The sequence below is a fragment of the Neomonachus schauinslandi genome, chromosome 10 (assembly GCF_002201575.2).
Source record: "Neomonachus schauinslandi chromosome 10, ASM220157v2, whole genome shotgun sequence".
NCBI lineage: Eukaryota > Metazoa > Chordata > Mammalia > Carnivora > Phocidae > Neomonachus > Neomonachus schauinslandi.
This window is the reverse complement of record NC_058412.1, coordinates 37189726-37208225: the sequence shown is the minus strand read 5'-3', so window position 1 is coordinate 37208225 and position 18500 is coordinate 37189726. Positions and strand designations below refer to the sequence as shown.

Below are 18500 nucleotides of genomic sequence, written 5' to 3'. Positions count from 1 at the left end.
ATCCACATGTAGATGCTTAAAGAATGAAAGATAAGAAAAGATGGGCAGGGAGGGGACCCAATTTCTGTTTCCTAAGGCCAACAGTCATTCTTCACCCCTCTCCCAATCTATCTCTCATCTCTCTGTGGAAAGGGCCAATGCATGGGGTATTATGCCAGGCAGTCAATGAGCATTTACTGAGTATTTACACTGCTGTGTGACAAAGATGTGCAATGCATGGTCCTCGTTGTTAGGTAGCTTTACAGTCCAGCTGGGGAGCTAAGTCATAAGTATTTAAAAAGATAATTAAGAAGACTGGGCTCTCTAATCTGCAGGACAAGGGCATATTGGAAACAACAGAGGCAGAGAATCTCCTTGAGTAAAAAAATTCCTAGAATTGAAAGGGCCTTAGACATGGCATATAGGATCCCTCCAAAGGGAGAAATCTGTGCTACAGCACCCCCGAGACATAGTTAATCAGGCTCTTCTTCAATACCTCCACAACTTCTTGAAGAAACCCTAGCAGTGTGTGTGGTCCTTGCGGTTAAAATTTTTGGGTCACACGTAATTTCTACTCATCAGTCCTGCTTGTGCCTCCTGGAATTACACAGAACAAGTTTATTTTTCTACTAGGCAGAGCTTTGAGTGTTTGAATGGGGCTTTCTGTGTATTGCTTCTCCAGGATAAAGACCCTCAGCTTCCTAGCCTCTACCCTAATGACTTGATTGTGGGACACTCTCAACTATTCAGAACACACTCTTAGTCCTCAATGCCTATGCCTTGCACAAATGCCATGTGATGTGGGCATAATACCTCTGTAAATACAGGTCAAGCTGGGGACTTATATTGAAATTGAAGAAATCTAAAACCACTATGTCTTTTTCATATGAACAATTATGATGCCAAGGTCCCCCAGCCCATACATTCTGTTTTACTTTCCTTCTTTCTCTATTGACTCATGTCAGCTCATCCCTGCTAAAACCATTTGAATTCTACCATCCTACAAATGATGAATCAATCACTTCAGGCTGGAGAAAGCTTCCAGACTGAGGTGAAATTTCAGCTGCTCCTTGAAGGGTGGGCCCATTTAGATGGGTGGAGGAGAGAGAAAGAATAGTCCAGGGTGGAGGAATAGTTTCCACATTCTATACTTGCCGGTTTCCATTTGTCAAATGTTATTTGAGATCCTTGGAAACAAATAAATACAGCCTTGACCTTGAGGTCATTTCAGGGGCCATAGACCCCAAATCAATTATTACAATGAGGGGGAGTTGGCATAGCAATGTAGCACAGTCAGAGCAGATGACCAGAGATCTCAATTCAGCAAAGTTTTCTTGGAGGAGGTGACAATATGAGACTATGGCTGGGCCCATGGGCAAAGAAAGAGTGTGAAATGGGTCTGCAGAAACAAGCCTGGTGCCCAGAGCCTGTGTTCTCGGCACTCCTGAGAGGCCTGTGGCAGGACTTGTGCTGTCGGCTACCCAAGGGCTTTGGCTGCATCTGGGCCTCAGTAGCTCCACAGAGACAGACCCTTCTGGTCTGGCCACCTCCTTGCTCGTGCTTCAGCAGAATCTGAACCTGCCAGGCTGGTCTGACCGGTGAGGTGCAGGAAGAATACCTGGGGCTCAGATTTAGGCCTCTCCTCTGGCTTCTGTTCTGATCCCTTAGAGTTTAGGCAGGCATGCTGGAGTCATAATCCCTGGCATGTCAGACTGGAGGTGCAAAGGTAGTCAAGGAAGAGCTAAACCTTGCAGACACTGAGAATATTCAATAACTTTAGTATGATCAGCTTTTAAATAGAATGTTTGGAGAAACAAAAGGGCTGATGTTGATTTTGAGAAAGAAAATGAAAATATTGGAGAAAACTGCAATCATAATAAAATAAATGCATTTATTTCTCTTTTCCTATGTATTAGTTATCTATTGCTGTGTAACAAGTTGGGGCACCTGGATGGCTCAGTCAGTTAAGCATCCGACTCTTGGTTTCAGCTCAAGTCATGATCTCAGGGTCCTGGGATTGAGCCCTGCATCAAGCTCCACCCTCAGCAGGGAGTCTGCTTGAGATTCTCACTCTCCCTCTCCCTCTGCCCGCCCCTGCCCTGTGTGCACTCTCTCTCTCTCTGAAAAGATAAATAAACAAATCTTTTTTTTAAAAAAACCTTAGCAACTGAAAGTAACAAACATTTATTTTCTCACAGTTTCTGAGAGTTGGAAATCTAGACCAGTTTAGCTAGGTGGTTCTGCTTCAGAGTCTCTCTTGAGGTCGCAATCGAGCTGTCAGCCAGAGTTGCATCATCTGAAGGCCTGACTGTGCCTGGGAAAGCTGCTTTCAAATGCACTCATGTGGCAGTTGGCAGGAAGCTTCATTTTCAACACATGGGTCTCTCTATAGGGCTGCTTATGAGATGGCAGCTGGCTTCCCCCAGAACAAGTAAACAAAGAAACAGACAGAGAAAACAAGATAGAAGCTGCAGAGTCTTTTTTATAATCTAATCTCAAAAGTAGCATATTACTTCTGCCACATTCTGTTAGTCACAGAGACAACACGGGTACAATGTGGGAGGGGACATACACGATGTGAGATGGGGTCAGCAGCAGCTGTGTTTATGTCGTAGGGCTGCCATAACCAATTACCGCAAAATTGGTGGTTTAAAACAATGAAAATTTTTGCTCTCATAATTCAGGAGACTAGAAGGCTGTCCTCCCTCTGAAGGCTTTAGGGAAGAATACTTCCTTGCCTCTTCCTAGCTTCTGGTGGTTGCCTCAGTCATGGTATTTCTTGCCTTATTGCCGCATAAGTGCAATATCTGCATCCATCTTCACATAGCCTTCTTCCTGGGTCTCCTGTGTGTCTCCTGTTGCATATGCAGTCATGCTGGATTTAGAGCCCATCCGAATACAGCATGACCTCTTAACTAATTACATCTGCAAAGAACCTGTCTCCAAATAAGGCCCCAGTCTAAAATTTCCAGAAGGACATGAATTTCAACCAGTATGGGACCCTTTGGAGGCTGAAACCCACACCTTGCAATCTCAGGGGGCTATGACCACTCTAGGTCCAGGATTATTCTTTCTATAAATTCCTTTTCCAGGAGATTCCAACCACACTAACTCATCATATTCTCTTTCTTCACAGCTTTGCTGAGGTCTGTGTACTGATTCTGTCGCTGCTGACCAGAGCAGCAGAGCTCAATTCAGTTTGAATTTCACTCAGGGAAGTAGATGCTGAAGATGATTAGAAATATTGGGGGCGTCTGGGTGGCTCAGTTGGTTAAGCGACTGCCTTCGGCTCAGGTCATGATCCTGGAGTCCCGGGATCGAGTCCCGCATCGGGCTCCCTGCTTGGCAGGGAGTCTGCTTCTCCCTCTGACCCTCTTCCCTCTCATGCTCTCTGTCTCTCATTCTCTCTCTCTCAAATAAATAAAAAAAAAAAAAAAAAAAAACACAAAAAAAAAAAAAAAAAAAGAAATATTGTCTGCTCTGTTTTCCTCAAGATTAACTTACTTATTACACAAAAAGTTCATCTTCATTGTAGAACAATTAGAAAATATTTAAATAAAAGAATACAAAGAAAAATTACCTGTAATTGCTAAATTAACTTGCTAAAATTGAAGTAAACTCTTTTGGACTTTTTTTCTATGAAGAAATATATAGATAGGTATTTTTTAATTAAAATGAAATTACAAGATATGCTAATTTGTAATTTGCTCTTCTTAATATGTCACAAGCATCTTTCCATGTGAATAGATACCAGTATCTTGGATTTTAATGGCACCTCAGGTTTCAAAACATATGACATGCCTGGCCATTCTTTAGCCTTCTGAGCTGGAGTCAATTCCTTGGACACCACCACCCTCTCCTGCCATGACTAGCGCATGAGGGTTGAGATGGAAATGCAGAATATGATGGCAGCTGAGTTACAGGAAAGAGGGAGCGGGCTGGGTTTTGGGTCCCTAACTCTATGACCTCCCTCTCCTGCATAGTGATAGATGACAGGACCTCATGTGGGCAGCTGGTGGCCCTAATAGGCTCAACTTGGGACTGGCTGGCTTGTGGGGCTCAGGGGTACTGGGTAAGTTACCATGAAGCATGAACGGCTTCCAACACTCCCCCCACCCTGACCCCTGGGAAACTTTTCATGTGACTTCCAGTTTATCTTGAGTGGTTTTTGCAAGGTTCAACACCAGTAGCACCACTCAATAGGGAAAGAAACTTATGGACTAAGCCCCAAATCTCAGAAGGATTTACCCAAACTGGGAATCAAAAGGGAGAGTGGCCAAGTGCCCAGCCAGAGGTGGGGCCCTGAGAACAGATGGGGGGAGGTTGCCATCAGTGTCCTCCTCTACCTCCGCCCCTGCCTGAGCCGGCTCTGCCCAAGTAGGTTCTGGGGGGTGCATTGCCCTAGTCACACTGCTGGAAGTAGAAGTCTGTGATGGGGTTGCCCCAGCTGGCATCCTCTGAGAGTTGGGTAAGTCTGAGAGGCTGGTCTGCTTCGGGCACGGTGCAGAGGAACCAGCCTGGGTAGGCAGCTGACTCGAAGCTGGAGGTGAGCCCCGTGTCCCGCCGGTAGAAAGTGAAGCCCTTAGATTCGTTGGCACCGAGGTAGAGTTCCATGATGTTTACTGGCTGTGAGTGGAGAGGCATGGCAGGTGAGGGGAAGGAGCGGAGGAGGCAGGAGAGCTGGGCCATGGGCATGGAGAGGCAGGGCTGTCATCAACAGAACCCTGCGAGGGAGAGGATCAGGCCCCAGGATGCCTGGCCCAGTGGCTTCAGCATCTGCTGGCTTAGTGAAGTCAGATAGCAAGGATGCCCTAACAGGACTCACCTCTAGTTTCAGAGTCGGTTCCTGCCCTGTCCCACACGACAGGCACTGGCTCCCTCCCTGGACGCCCAGGATGACTGGAGACAGCTTGGCATCCAGAGACCGGTTGGGGACAACACTGATCTCCTCGCCTAGAGAAAGGAAGCCAGATTCAGGGTCCCTGACTGCCCTTCCCTCCCTCTCCCCAAACCGTGGACTTTGAAGCACAAGACCTACATGAGACATCCTGTCCCCAGACTGGGCAGAAAGGAAGCCTGGTAGCAGCTGTCATCTAGGGAAGGGTGGTCTCCTGCCAGTTGGCCCAATGACATCAAGGCATGTAAGCACATTGTACCATCTCCCACCCCTAGCCCACCCCCTTGTCCAGGCTCAAACCTTCAAGTCTTCTCTAACCCCCAGGGGAGATCTGACCACCTCCTTTAATGCCTCTTGACCCTCTGGCCTTGTTTTGGAAACTCGATTTGATAAGCCTCTCATCAGAGTTATTTGGACATGTTTGTACCAACATGAGAACAGAAGAGGGTCTCATTCCTCTCTGTACCACACATACAAACCTACCCTACCACATACCACACATACAAACACATACACACACATACATGCATGCATGCATACACACGTGTACACAAACACACACACACACACACACACTGCCTGGCCCCAGAGCCTAGTAAATGTGTCCCAAGTGGGCAGGTATGTGCTGTTTTAGAGAGAAGGCCTGTCATGGTGTCTGGGGCATGAGGCCAGATGGTGCCACCTGCTATCTGGGTCCCATCACTCTGAGGGACCAGGAATCCCCAGAGAGCAGAGGGAACCCACCCAGGGCAAAGGGATAGAAAGCCACTCCCATATGGGAATAAAGGCCTAGGAGCCTATTTTAGGCTCCCCAGCACTTGCTCCCAGGAAAAGGAATGTTTGGCCTAAGTCTACCTATGAGGGAAGAACAAAGCATTCAACCTGGAAAATATTCCCACCTTTGCATAGAGGCTTCAGGTGGCAATGAGTTAGGTGTCCTCACTTTGCTGGAAGGCATAGTATTTTATTTGTCCTTGTTCAGAGCCTGCTTTTATGATGCCCATCTACAGTGTCAGGCCTGGGATCTGTAGGCCTGTGCCAGTTTGCATAGCTATTCTAAGCCCCCTCCAGGCCCCCTCCCCTCAGAGTGTATAGAGACCTAGGGAAGTAGGGTCATGTTTTGCCACCAACCTTTGATGACCTTCCCTGCATGCAGCCCTCCAGCTAGAAGCTGGTTATCATGCAGATAAAGCACCTTCAAGGCCGCATCCTTCATTCTGAAACATCAAGACAGGATGATGCTTAGTTAGGGGAGGGGTGGGTGCTCGGGATTGCTGGGCTCTACAGAGTCCCCCAGTGTCAGGCATTGTCTCCCTCTCCTCTCGCTGTGCCAGAAGTAACCACCCAACCTTCTCTGCCTGCCCTGCTGGGCTCATACCCTCCTAATGGGATAACAATAACCTCCCATCTGAGTCTTCACCCTATTCAATCTTTTCTACACCAACCACTCTCCTCCATGTGTGATGTTGGAAAAGAAACTGGACTGTGAGTCAGAATCCTGGGTTCTTATCTGGCTGTGCCGCCACTGCTGCTGAGTCCCAACAGACAAGTTGCTTGCTCTCTCTGGGCCTGAATTTCCCTGTTGCTAATTAAGACAATGGGTTAGATATTGCCCAAGCCTCTTCCAGATGAAAATCTGATTCTTCAGTCATTATTGAAGACATCAAGGCACATTTACTTCCACCTATTAAGTGAGGAATATCTTTAAATTTAAAATTCTTGGGGCGCCTGAGGGGCGCAGTCGGTTGAGCGTCAGATTCTTGGTTTGGGCCATGTCGTGATCTCAGTGTCATGAGATCGAGCCCTGCGTTGGGCTCGTGCTCAGTCTGAAGTCTGCTTAAGTTCCTCTCTCCCTCTCCTTCGGCCCCTCCCCACTGCGCACTCTCTCTCTCTCTCTCAAATAAATAAATAAATCTTTAAAAAAAATAATAAAATAATAAATTTAAAATTCTTATATTTTACTTTTCAAATTTATTTCTCATTTCTGATTTCAGTTGATTTTTTGACATCTTGTGAGGAGAAAAATATATCCTAAAATGGGTTTCTTCAAGTGTTAAACAGAAATAAGTATGCTATGTGCAAATTGGTTCAGTGGTGGCTAAACACAAACAAATCTCATTGAAAGTTACTAATATATTGAATTGTACCATGGTTCTCTTATAAGAAGACACAGAAAGCAGTATTTCCCACATCTCTTAATCAAGGAGCTCCACTATATAAAGCAACTCATAGGGTCGGGGCTCCCCAGAATCCACCTTGGGCAAAGCTATGTTAGACTCTGAGTTCAGAGAGAACTAGGACCATTTTCACTCACTAGTGCGAAGTCCAGAACACAGCAGACCGCCTGGCTCAGTACATGCCAGCAGACAGACAGACTGATTGACCAAATAGTTTTGTTGTTGTTTTGCCCCAAAGAGCAGCAGGGAGATAGTGGAGCAGAGTGACCTCAATTCACCCCAGTGGGTGGTAACAGCTCTGAGCTGGGTCTCCTGACTTCCATTCTCATTATGGATATGTGGGGCTGAAGCTCTACACAGAGTGATTCACTTGCTCCCCCTTCTCGTCAGGGAACCCCCATGAGGTGGCCAGCCCCAGCCTGACAAAGGCTGGAAAAACTTCTCTTAGGACAATGAGGGGCTGTTCACAACTTCCCAGCTGTTCACCCACCTATGAGAGCCCCAACTCTGGGCAGGTGCAGCCCCTCCCTACCCAGAAAGGATGGACAACAGGTCTACCTGGAACTTATTTCCCCCAGAGGACACAGCCAGTCAGAGGTTCAGATACTCACCGGAAGCACAGTGCCCCACTCAGGACCATCTTGAGCTTCACAGTGTGTAGACTCTCCTATTCTGAAATAACACAAAATCTTAGGTGGAGATAGAGGCTGGGCTGGAAGGGGCCTGAGTAGCAAACAGCCTTCTAACCCTACCACCCCTCTCCCCAGCATGTGAACATCCCCCACAGAGCAGGGGATTCTAGGCCTGGGGTCAGGAGAGAGCCCCAGTCCTGCTGGGGAGAATGAAACCCAGCTCCCCAAAGGACACCTCGGAATGCTCCTTTCTCCTGGCAGAGCCTGTGGTATCTGCCTGCTCCTCTGGGATGCCTCAGCCCTTTTAATAATGCACTAGGGAGGAGCCCCTGAAACTGCCACAAGCTGAGGAGGAGCAGGGTTTCCCAGGTATTTCACACCACCCTAAGCCTCCAGAAACACCTGCGCTTCATTACCTCTCCCAAGGAAGGAAGGTTCTGGAGATAGTCTTCTTTCAGCAATTCTGATGAACTTCCCAGGGGCTTTCAAGCTCTTTGTGAGCACTCAGCTCCTGGACCTCAGGCGCTTCCAGACCCAAAGACTTCAGTGCAAATAGCCACTCAAGGAAAGAAGATTTTAGAACAAACCCCCTTTTCTCCTTCCTTCCTTCCTTCCTTCCTTCCTTCCTTCCTTCCTTCCTTCCTCCCTCCCTCCCTCCCTCCCTCCCTTCCTTCCTCCCTCCCTTCCTTCCTTCGCCAGGCCTATGGAAAATGCTGGAGGTGGGGTTTTCCTGCTTAGGCAATGTTTAGTCTACATATTCATTATAGAAAAACTGAAAATCCAGATTGGCAAAACAAAACAAAACAAAACACACCATGAATACTTGTCTTCTGTGAGTGTACCATCAGAAAACCAATGACAACACTTTTCCACTGCTTACATTATATATGTAACTGTCAACTGTGTCTCCTGCAGCTTCGTCATAGGGCCTACACTCTATTCAACTTGCTTTTTTCATGTAGCAAAATAGCAGAATATCTTTTCATACCAAATATGAATTATGATATAACCTTGAACAGCTGCATACATTTCATTGTATAGATGTATCATTTATTTATAGCAATCAATTATTATTAGTCTATTATTATTTGCTATTGAAAATCATGTGGTGACAAACATCTTCGTATCAACCTCTTCACTCGTGTCTGATTATTTCCTTAGAAAATAAAATCTAGCCCATGCCACCTGTAATGAATCTTTCTCCAATACCTAATTGGCAAATTAATATGTGGCTGGGTAACAATTCATGCAATTTCAATACCTTGATACATTCTCTGTGATGGATCTGAATTAAAGGTAGAGGGCAGAGCATAATAAACAATTTAATGACATTTTGAGTACCGCTGATAGCCATATATTGTTAAGATACAAATTTTAAAGAAATTGTGTTCCAGTTTATAGGCTAAAAAGTCCTTAAAGTGTTCAAGAATAAATAAAATACCAAGTTTTTCCAATGTGATAAACACCTTTCAGAAAACCTTATTTTTTTAAAGATTATTTATTTATTTATTTGACAGAGAGAGACAGCACGAGCAGGCAGAGTGGCAGGCAGAGGGAGAAGCAGGCTCCCTGATGCAGGACTCGATCCCAGGACCCTGGGACCATGACCTGAGCCGAAGGCAGATGCTTAACCAACTGAGCCACCCAGGCGCACCTCAGAAAATTTTTAAAATGTAAAGGCTACTTTATGCAAAATGATCAAATTGACCAAATGGAAAGGACACTGAAAATAACTATAAAAAAGAACAAAATTAAAAAGAAAACAACAGAAGGTGCTGGCCTATAGGCAAAGTGGTTTGTTTTTTTTTTAAGATTTTATTTATTTATTTGAGAGAGAGAAAGTGAGTGGGGGGGTGAGGGGCAGAGGGAGAGAAACTTGAAGCAGACTCCCTGCTGAGCCCAGAGCCCCCCAGACTGTCTCGGGGCTCTATCAAATGACCCATGAGAACACGACCTGAGCCAGAACCAAGAGTCGCATGCTCAACGGACTACACCACCCAGGCGCCCCAAAGTGGTTTTAAGCAGACAGACTTTCATTTGTAAAGTGATCATAGGGAAGTACATACTGTTTCACTTAAAAAGGCTGCCTTCTCTGATCCCCTGACCGCAGTGAATTGCATCAACGTGCCCACAGGACACATCGGCGGGGCTTCAGAAGCTCTGTACTCATTCTGACTAATATGGAATGACACCAGTGCATGGCTGCACCCTGCCAGATAGGGCAGCTTGCTGAGGGCACAGGGGGATGTGTTTGCCAGCTCTGTCTGTTCTGCTGTGTGCTTCATGGTGATAGGTACACAACGAATGGATGGAGAGATGAATGAATGAGCTAAGATGGTGAAAGTGACAAAAACAAAATGAACCCCCATTAAGAAAGTTAAGTTCTTCAAACTTGAAAATAAGACAAAACGTAGCTTGAAGACCGGCACTGTGATGCCACCAGCTTTGGTTTTCTTTTTCAACATTCCTCTGGCTATTCAGGGTCTTTTCTGGTTCCATGCAAATTTTAGGATTATTTGTTCCAGCTCTGTGAAAAACGTCGATGGTATTTTTTTTTAATTTTTTTATTCTTATGTTAATCCCCATACATGACATCATTAGTTTTAGATGTAGTGTTCCATGATTCATTGTTTGTGCATAACACCCAGTGCTCCATGCAGAATGTGCCCTCCTCAATACCCATCACCAGGCTAACCCATCCTCCCACCCCCCTCCCCTCTAGAACCCTCAGTTTGTTTTTCAGAGTCCACGTCGATGGTATTTTGATAGGGATTGCACTGAATGTGTAGGTTGCTCTGGGTAGCATAGACATTTTCACAATGTCTATTCTTCCAATCCATGAGCATGGAACGTTTTTCCATTTCTTTGTGTCTTCCTCAATTTCTTTCATAAGTGTTCTGTAGTTTTTAGAGTATAGATCCTTTACCTCTTTGGTTAGGTTTATTCCTAAGTATCCTATGGTTTTGGGTGGAATTGTAAATGGGATCAATTCCTTAATTTCTCTTTCTTCCGTCTCAGTGTACAGAAATACAACTGATTTCTGTGCATTGATTTTATATCCTGCCACTTTGCTGAATTCCTATATGAGTTCTAGCAATTTTGGGGTGGAGTATTTTGGATTTTCCACATAAAGTATCATGTCATCTGCAAAGAGTGAGAGTTTGACTTCTTCTTTGCCAATTTGAATGCCTCTTATTTTTTCTGTTGTCTGATTGCTGAGGTTAGGACTTGCAGTACTATGTTGAACAACAGTGGTGAGGGTGGGCATCCCTGTCATGTTCCTGACCTCAGGGGGAAAGGTCTCAATTTTTCCCCATTAAGAATGATATTCACTGTGGGCTTTTTGTATACTGCTTTTATGATATTGAGGTATGTTCCCTCTATCCCTACAGGGTGGAGAGTTTTTATCAAGAAAGGATGTTTACAGCAGCAATGTCCACAATAGCCAGACTATTGAAAGAGCCAAGACGTCCATCGACAGATGAATGGATAAAGAAGATATGATATATATATATATATATACATACACACAATGGAATACTACTCAGCCATCAGAAAGGATGAATACTTACCACTTACATCGATGTGGATGGAACTAGAGGGTATTATGTTGGGCAAAATAAGTCAATCAGAGAAAGACTATTATCATATGGTTTCACTCATGTAGAATATAAGAAACAGTGCAGAGGATCATAGGGGAAGGGAGAGAAAATGGAATGGAAAGAAATCAGAGAGGGAGGGGCGCCTGGGTGGCTCAGTCGTTAAGCATCTGCCTTCGGCTCAGGTCATGATCTCAGGGTCCTGGGATGGAGCCCTGCGTTGGGCTCCCTGCTCAGCAGGGAGTCTGATTTTCCCTCTACTTCTCCCCCTGCTCATGATTTTTTTCTCTCTCTCTCTCAAACAAATAAATAAAATCTTAAAAAAAGGCCAGAGAATTGTCTCACATTTTGTTCATAGTTATGATTTTTATTTCTCAGAGAGGTTGGATGCTTCTGGGTCCTCATTCTCTTAATATAGCAGTTAAGATCATGGTGGACACTCTCTGGCCAGTGGGCTAACACGGGCCCACTGTTTGTTTTCTAAACAACGCTTTATTGCAACACAACCATGTTCATTTGTTTACACAGTCTGTGGATCCTTCTGTACTACAATGGCAGAGCTGAGTATCTGTGACAGAAACTGCACAGATAGGATATTTAGTACATGGTCCTTTATAGAAAAGGTTTGCCGAACTCTGGTCACAACCATCTTGATTCAAGTCCTAAATCTGTCACTTATTAGCATACATCTTTGGTCAAGTTGTTTAATCTTTCTGCATTTTGGAGTTCTCATCTGTAAAATGGGGATAAAAATTGTACTGACTCAGGAGTGGCTGTTAAGATTAAAGGAGTTAATGTCTGTGAAGTGTTTAGAGCCATGCCTGGCACAAGCAGGTGCTTAAATGTCAGCTGTATCATCAGCAGCAGCAGCAGCCACGTGGCCTGGGGGAATTTGCCTCATCTCTCTGATTTGATGATTCATCTCACCTCATTTACATTTCTCTGTAAAGAAAAGAGGAACAACCACCTCACTGGGTTGTCATGAGGATGGATGAGACAGAGGCTGTGAAGAGCAGGGTCAGCACTTAACACAAACCCATAGACACCTGCTTCCCACCCCCTCTGTTTCTCACCTCTCTGGCACCCCTCCCCAGGTATGTAGAGAGGACCCTGAGAACATGGCAGAGTCCCCCCTTTACGCTGACCTAAATCTGAGGCTAGTTCAAGGCCATGCACTTCCTTGCCATTGTGCTAACACATCTTACCTGACCCAGAGAGGGAGAAGGCTCCAACTCAGCCTGGCTGAATGACCACAGATTATGCTGTGGATTTTCAAATCCCTTTTACAAGAAAGGTTCACATCTGCTGTGCATTCACTGTGTCAACATTATCTCAAAAGCAGTACAGACTTTGTGCCATCAGACCCGTGAAATGAGTGCAATTTTTATTCCCATTTAACTGATAAGACAAAGTCAGACCTAGAGAGGTGAAGTAACTAACCCAAGGTCACAAACCAGTAAGACATGGACCTGGTATTAGTACTCTGGCAGTTCGATTTCATACTAACTCACCCCCATTCCCCCCCTGTGAACAAATAAGCCATATAATGCTTACAGACTCAAGCAAGCAAGTGATGGAGGGTAGAGCTGGAGGTCAGGGGGCCTCCCTGCCAGCAGTCTTTTGCAGGAAGGACCAAGGAGCTTCTTGAGAAGAACAGAGACTTCAAGAAAGACAACAGAAACCAATAGAGTTGGTCCAGAGACAAAGGGCTCCCGCACGACAGAGTGTGGCACACATTAGGACAGAGGGGATTCTTCACTCCCTGGAATGACTTTGGTGGCCTGCCTGGCCTAGGAGAGCTGTTGGTGATGCACAGACACACAGCCTCCAGGGAGCTGTGAACAGAAGTGTCCTTCCTGCTACAGCCCTGGACTCCCACCCCAACGACAGCCACATCCTGCAGTCACTGTGTGGAGCAATAGAGGGAAGGTGCTACTTGGCTCATAGCACATTTTAGTAATGCTAGAGTCCCTGTGACATTACAGGGAAGTCTGTGGGTCAGGGCACCGAAGCTGGGTGCTGAGCCAGAAACGTGTGGCTTTGTTGTCCTTGCTCAGTCCCACGGCATCTTCCAGGGTGGAGGGTCTAGGGAAGGGCCAGTTTTACAAGCTGGGACCGGGGAGTGTGTAAGCAATGGCAGGGTGAGACTGTGGTGTGTGTCACACCCACAGGTGGTTTCTCCTGACTGAGTCACCCAGGGCAGGACCAGAGCCACCGGCAACTTCCTTACCTGAGATCCAGGTGAGACCCTCCAGAGCAGGTCCAGGTGCTTTGCTCATCTGTACTTCAGATGCCTCCAGAGTCTGAGGACTCACCTCCCACAGGTTATGTGGTTTGGCCATTTCTGGACCTCTGTCCACAGAACAGCTAGGACTTGAACCAGATTCTGCAGCTGAAAATTGGAAATAAGCCAAATGTGGAAGAAAAAAGTCAGTAGGTCAGGAAGAGTACTGGTCTGGCTCCATCTTCCCTGCTCCCTGGGCCATGCCCTCCTTCTGCCCGGACAGAGTACAGGCTCTGTGTGCATGGCTATGACCTCACAGAGAGGGCACTCTTGGCCAGGCTGGACTGGGCAGGCCACACTTGGATGATTTCTTCCAAACATCCACCTGACCAATCCATGCAATCTTTCCTCCTGTTTTTGTTTTTTTTTCTCTTTCCACAGAGGACTTGGAGCAGTGAGTACCCATAGCTGAATTAGACAGGGCAAAGGGAACTGCACTGGGACTCCCCCAGAGGAGGCCCCAAGCCTTCCTTGGCTCTGTCTGTGACACTTGGCACCGATGGATTAGAATCATCTCCTTTCACAAACTCCTCAAGAACCAAGGACTACTTCTTTATATATATATTTATATATCATATATAAATAATATATTATATAGTATATTTACTGTATTATTTATGTTATAAATACATATTATATATTATAAATATATATAACAATTATCAGATAAGTGTTTGCACATTTGTCTTTTCTAATTTTTTATTACCATATTTAATTGTAGTAAAATGCACATAACAAATTTACCATCTTAACCATTTTTAAGTGTACAGCTATGTACATGTCTTTTTTGGGGGGCCTGCTGGTGCCCCAAATTTCTCTCCAAAGAGAGTCTGCAAACAGGTAGCATTCGTTATCTTTATGTGCCATAGAAACTGGATGGGGAGACAGAACTGATTTTCACTTTGTTCCCTTCATCCTACCAGAATTTTTTTTATTTATTTTTATTATGTTATGTTAATCACCATACATTACATCATTAGTTTTTAACCCTAATCATTTAGACGTGTTATTCATTTAAAGTTTGCTTTTTTACTTAACTTTACAAGGTGGTTCTCAAACACAGTATTAAGTGAAAGAAACCAGGCACAAGAAGAATGCATGCTGTATTATTTCATTTACATAATTCAAAACTAAGCAAAACTAATCCATGGTATTGGACATCAGGCCAGGGGTCAACCTCACCTTGAGGTAGGAAGAGTGGCTGGAAGGAGCACAGGGCTATTTCTGGGTACTTATGCAGAACATCAGAAAATTCAGCAAACTATATCCTGATAAGCTGTGCAGGGTCCTCTATGCATGTTATACTCCAATTTTTTTAAGGTTTGTTGTTTAAAAAAATACAATTAACTTTTCTATATTAACAGAGTATCCTGCCACCTTACACTTACTAGTTCTGGTAGTTGTTCTGTAGATTCCCTAGGATTTTCTACATAAACAATCATAACATCTGCAAAGAGGGACAGTTTTCCTTATCTTCTGGTCCTCATTCCTTGGATATTTTTAATTGACTTGGCAGTGACTAGGACTTCCAGTAAAATGTTGAACACAAGAAGACAGAACAACCATCCTTAACTGGTTACCAATCTTAGGAAAAAACATCCAGTCTTTCATCATTAAGTGTGAGCTGTAGATACATTTTTTTGGTAGATGCCTTTTCAAAATATTGAAAACAGTTTTTTCTATTCCTAGTTGGCTGGAACTATAGATCACGAGTAGACATTAACTTTAACCCAATGCTTTCTCTGTATCCACTGAAATAATCATCTGGTATTTCTCCTTTATTCTGTTAATATAGTTCCATTTTATAGTTCTTGTCTACTAATTCTGACATCTAGGTAATTTCAGGATTGGTCTTCATTGTCCTAATTCCTGACACAAGGTCACACATTCCTTCTTCTTCATATGTTTGACTTACTCCCTGGACATTGTAAATATTATATTACAGAGACTATCACACTCCTCTGAAGAAGTTTCTGTTTCTGTTTTACCACGCAATTAACCTCATCAGACTCAAAATGCAAATCCTGTCTCTCAAGTGGCAGCAAATACCTCAGATCAGTTCCTTTACCTTTAGCTGGGCTTCTAGGCATGGCTCAAGGGTCAGCCAGAGATTTGCGCAGTTTTTACACTGAATTTTGTGGCTCTCCCTCACTGCCTCTAAGATTACCTTCTAAGATTACCCCCTCACTTTTCAGTTGTCCCCAATCTGTCCCCCAGTTCTGCAGGGAGGACTGTAGTGTTTTCGATCAGTTTTAGTTGTCTCATGCTGTGCAGCTTAAGCCTGCCCTCAGTGTAAAAATAGGACATATGGGAAACTGACCCATTCACATCATTTGTTTCCAAGTGGCTACTCCCCTGCGGAATCTGCCTGCATGTGTTTGCTTGTGCTCACTCGCCAATACATTCAGGTTCCCTCCCCATTTCCCACCAGATCTTATAGCTGTTTTTGTGAAAGACTTGGTCCAGTCCGAGCCTACTTGGCACCAAAAGAATCTCATGCCCTTCAATTCTAAGTATGTCTCTTGTAATTAGCACATTGCAGTATTTTTTTTTTCTAGTCTGTTAACCTTCTTTTAACTGGAGAATTAAGTTAATTTAAATTGACTGATTGCTTAAATATGCCAATTTATTTCTACTATCCTCTTATTTTTTCTTTCCTTTCTTTCTTTTTTGTTCCTTTCTTTCTGATGTCTTTTTTTTTTCTGTTTCTTTTTCTCCTTCCTTTAGTGCTTTCAACTGGATTGAGTGAGATAGTTTTGTTTGTTTTCTCTTTGTTCATCCTTCTCTCAAATTTGGAAGTTACATGCTCTCTATTAATTTGATAGTTACTCTAGCTATTTTAACAATCTTTCTTGACCCAACTAAATATAAAGTTAATCAGTATTTTTAGTTGGAGAATGGTGCCATAGTGAGGGTGGCCACAGGGGTAGGATGGTGACCACATTTTGAGGTATCTGATTGTCCCTTCTTGAATGTTCACTGAGTTTTGTGATGAGGGCACAGTGGTACTCTCTGCCATTTGGCTAGTAATGATGAAGGATCAAGAAAGAACAGAACTCGAAGTTGGTGCCTGCCTCACCCTACAAAGCACATACCGATTACATCTTTGGATACCTAAGATGCCTGGAGTAAGTTTGGCATCCAGGGTCCAATCTGCACTAGTTGATATCCAACCTAGAGACAGGAGACCAGATACAGAAATCCAAGGCCACCCTACCCTTCCTCTCTCCTCAGCCCTTAGACCCATGACTATTTGCCTTCAGTCTGGTGATAAGGGGAGAAGATCCCAAGAGGACATGGTTTGTCCAGTCATCAATGGGCGGTTTCCCACTGACTCACTCTCCTTGCTGAGTTTGCACCTGAAACACAAGCATAGATGGAGATTCAGCAGTCGAGAGAATAGGCTCTCTCCAGCCTGTCCCTGAATCCATGGATTCTCTGAAGCTCAACTTTTTGTCCTCATTTCTGTCTCTTTGTCTCCCTCTTCTACCACTGGTCCTTGAAGTCATGATGCTTATCTCTTCTCCCTGCATTCTGGGATCATGCCTTCCTAAAATAACCAGTCCCACAACCTCTCATTTGAGCCTTAGTCTTCGCTATCCTGTATCTTCCCCCACATCAACCATCCTCCTCAGACTGGAGACACAAGGATGTCACACACTATCATACATCTCACTCTGTATGAACTACCACTGTGAGGCCACCAGAGGTCACAGCTGGGTTTGATATCTCCTATCAGGAAATTATCTTTCTTATAGGAACTGGACCTTCTGTAGAAGACACATGGAGCAGAGATTGCTGGAAAAAAAATGGGCATGCCCAGAATCATCTGACTTCCCAGTAAGAAACTCCTCTATCTGCAAGGAAATAGAAGTACCACAAAACAGGGTCTGGTCCAGAATGACAATAATTTTGTTTTTGTTTTGCGGGGTTTTTTTTGCAAGTGTCCATATATACTTTATTCACACAAAGTATTATCACCTCTTGAGTCTCTGTGTTCAAGCAAAAGTCTGTGGCCAGGCCACCTGCACTACGCTTCAAGACCACCCAACTGAGGACATTCTTCCAAGGGACACTCAGGCTTTGGCAGAGCTGGGCTTTTTGCTTTAATAATAAAAACTCAATTCTAAAAATACATATATGCTAACTGGGGAGAAATTAAGTTTTACAACAATGGAACTCAAAATTCCAAAATGGAAAATGTACAAAGTGAGAGCCGAGCTATACCCCACCCCCTAGCTACACCCCACCTCCAAGCTCTGGCATCAAAAAAGGGCAGTCCCGGGCACCTAGTCTTCTGGTCCCCTAGCTCTGGGCCCCTTCCCTCTCATCTGCTGCTGGTCCCAGATGGGGATAGGGCAGAGTTTTGTTTTTGGTCAGAAGCCAAGAGCAGTTGAAGGAAAAAATGAAGGAATGATATCAACTTTCTTTGCACAGAGAACTGGCAAGAACAGCTCAGTGATGAATAGTATCTGGGTTAAAACTACGTTATTTGCCAATTTAGTTCTCATATCTTTCACTCTCTTGGGCAGATCCCAGAGCCCAGCCAGCAATGAGAAGCTCTCTGGAGCTGGGATTATCTGGTCTGGATACTCTGTTCTCTAAAGCCTCCTCTTCATCATCTTGTAGCAAGAAGAAAAGCATCCTTCCTGTCTGGGCAGTGCAAAGCTCAGATCACAAGCTGTTTCCTGGACTAAATTATCAATACAGTCTGTCCCCTGGGGATATCTCAGCCCCACGTAGGGCTTTGTAGTAGAGGGGAGGGAGGTGCCTATCAAGCTATCGTTTAATCTGAGGAGGAACAATACCACTGGACTTCAAATGTCAGTATCTAAGGCTCACCAAAATTCCTGTTTTTCATTCTCTCAAGGAGGGAAATGCCCAAGGAAGTTCTCTCATTGCAGAACTGCCCTAATTATGGTGCAGAAGTTA

General features: G+C 44.5%; 1 protein-coding gene across 2 annotated transcripts; it reads right to left on the bottom strand.

Moving 5' to 3' along the window:
* Positions 1 to 3399: 3399 nt before the first annotated feature.
* IL36RN (interleukin 36 receptor antagonist) lies at positions 3400 to 7955 on the bottom strand. Of its 2 annotated transcripts, none has more exons than XM_021697536.2 (5): positions 7921 to 7955; positions 7665 to 7725; positions 6008 to 6093; positions 4805 to 4932; positions 3400 to 4605 (listed from the first exon to the last, which is right to left on the bottom strand). In XM_021697536.2, exons 2-5 carry the CDS (start codon positions 7691 to 7693, stop codon positions 4381 to 4383), a joined length of 468 nt encoding a protein of 155 aa, XP_021553211.1. In that variant the 5' UTR covers positions 7694 to 7725; positions 7921 to 7955; the 3' UTR covers positions 3400 to 4380. The 2 variants fall into 2 exon arrangements, with proteins under 2 accessions (XP_021553211.1, XP_021553212.1); XM_021697537.2 differs by having other exon boundaries at positions 7665 to 7720; positions 7921 to 7938.
* Positions 7956 to 18500: the final 10545 nt, after the last annotated feature.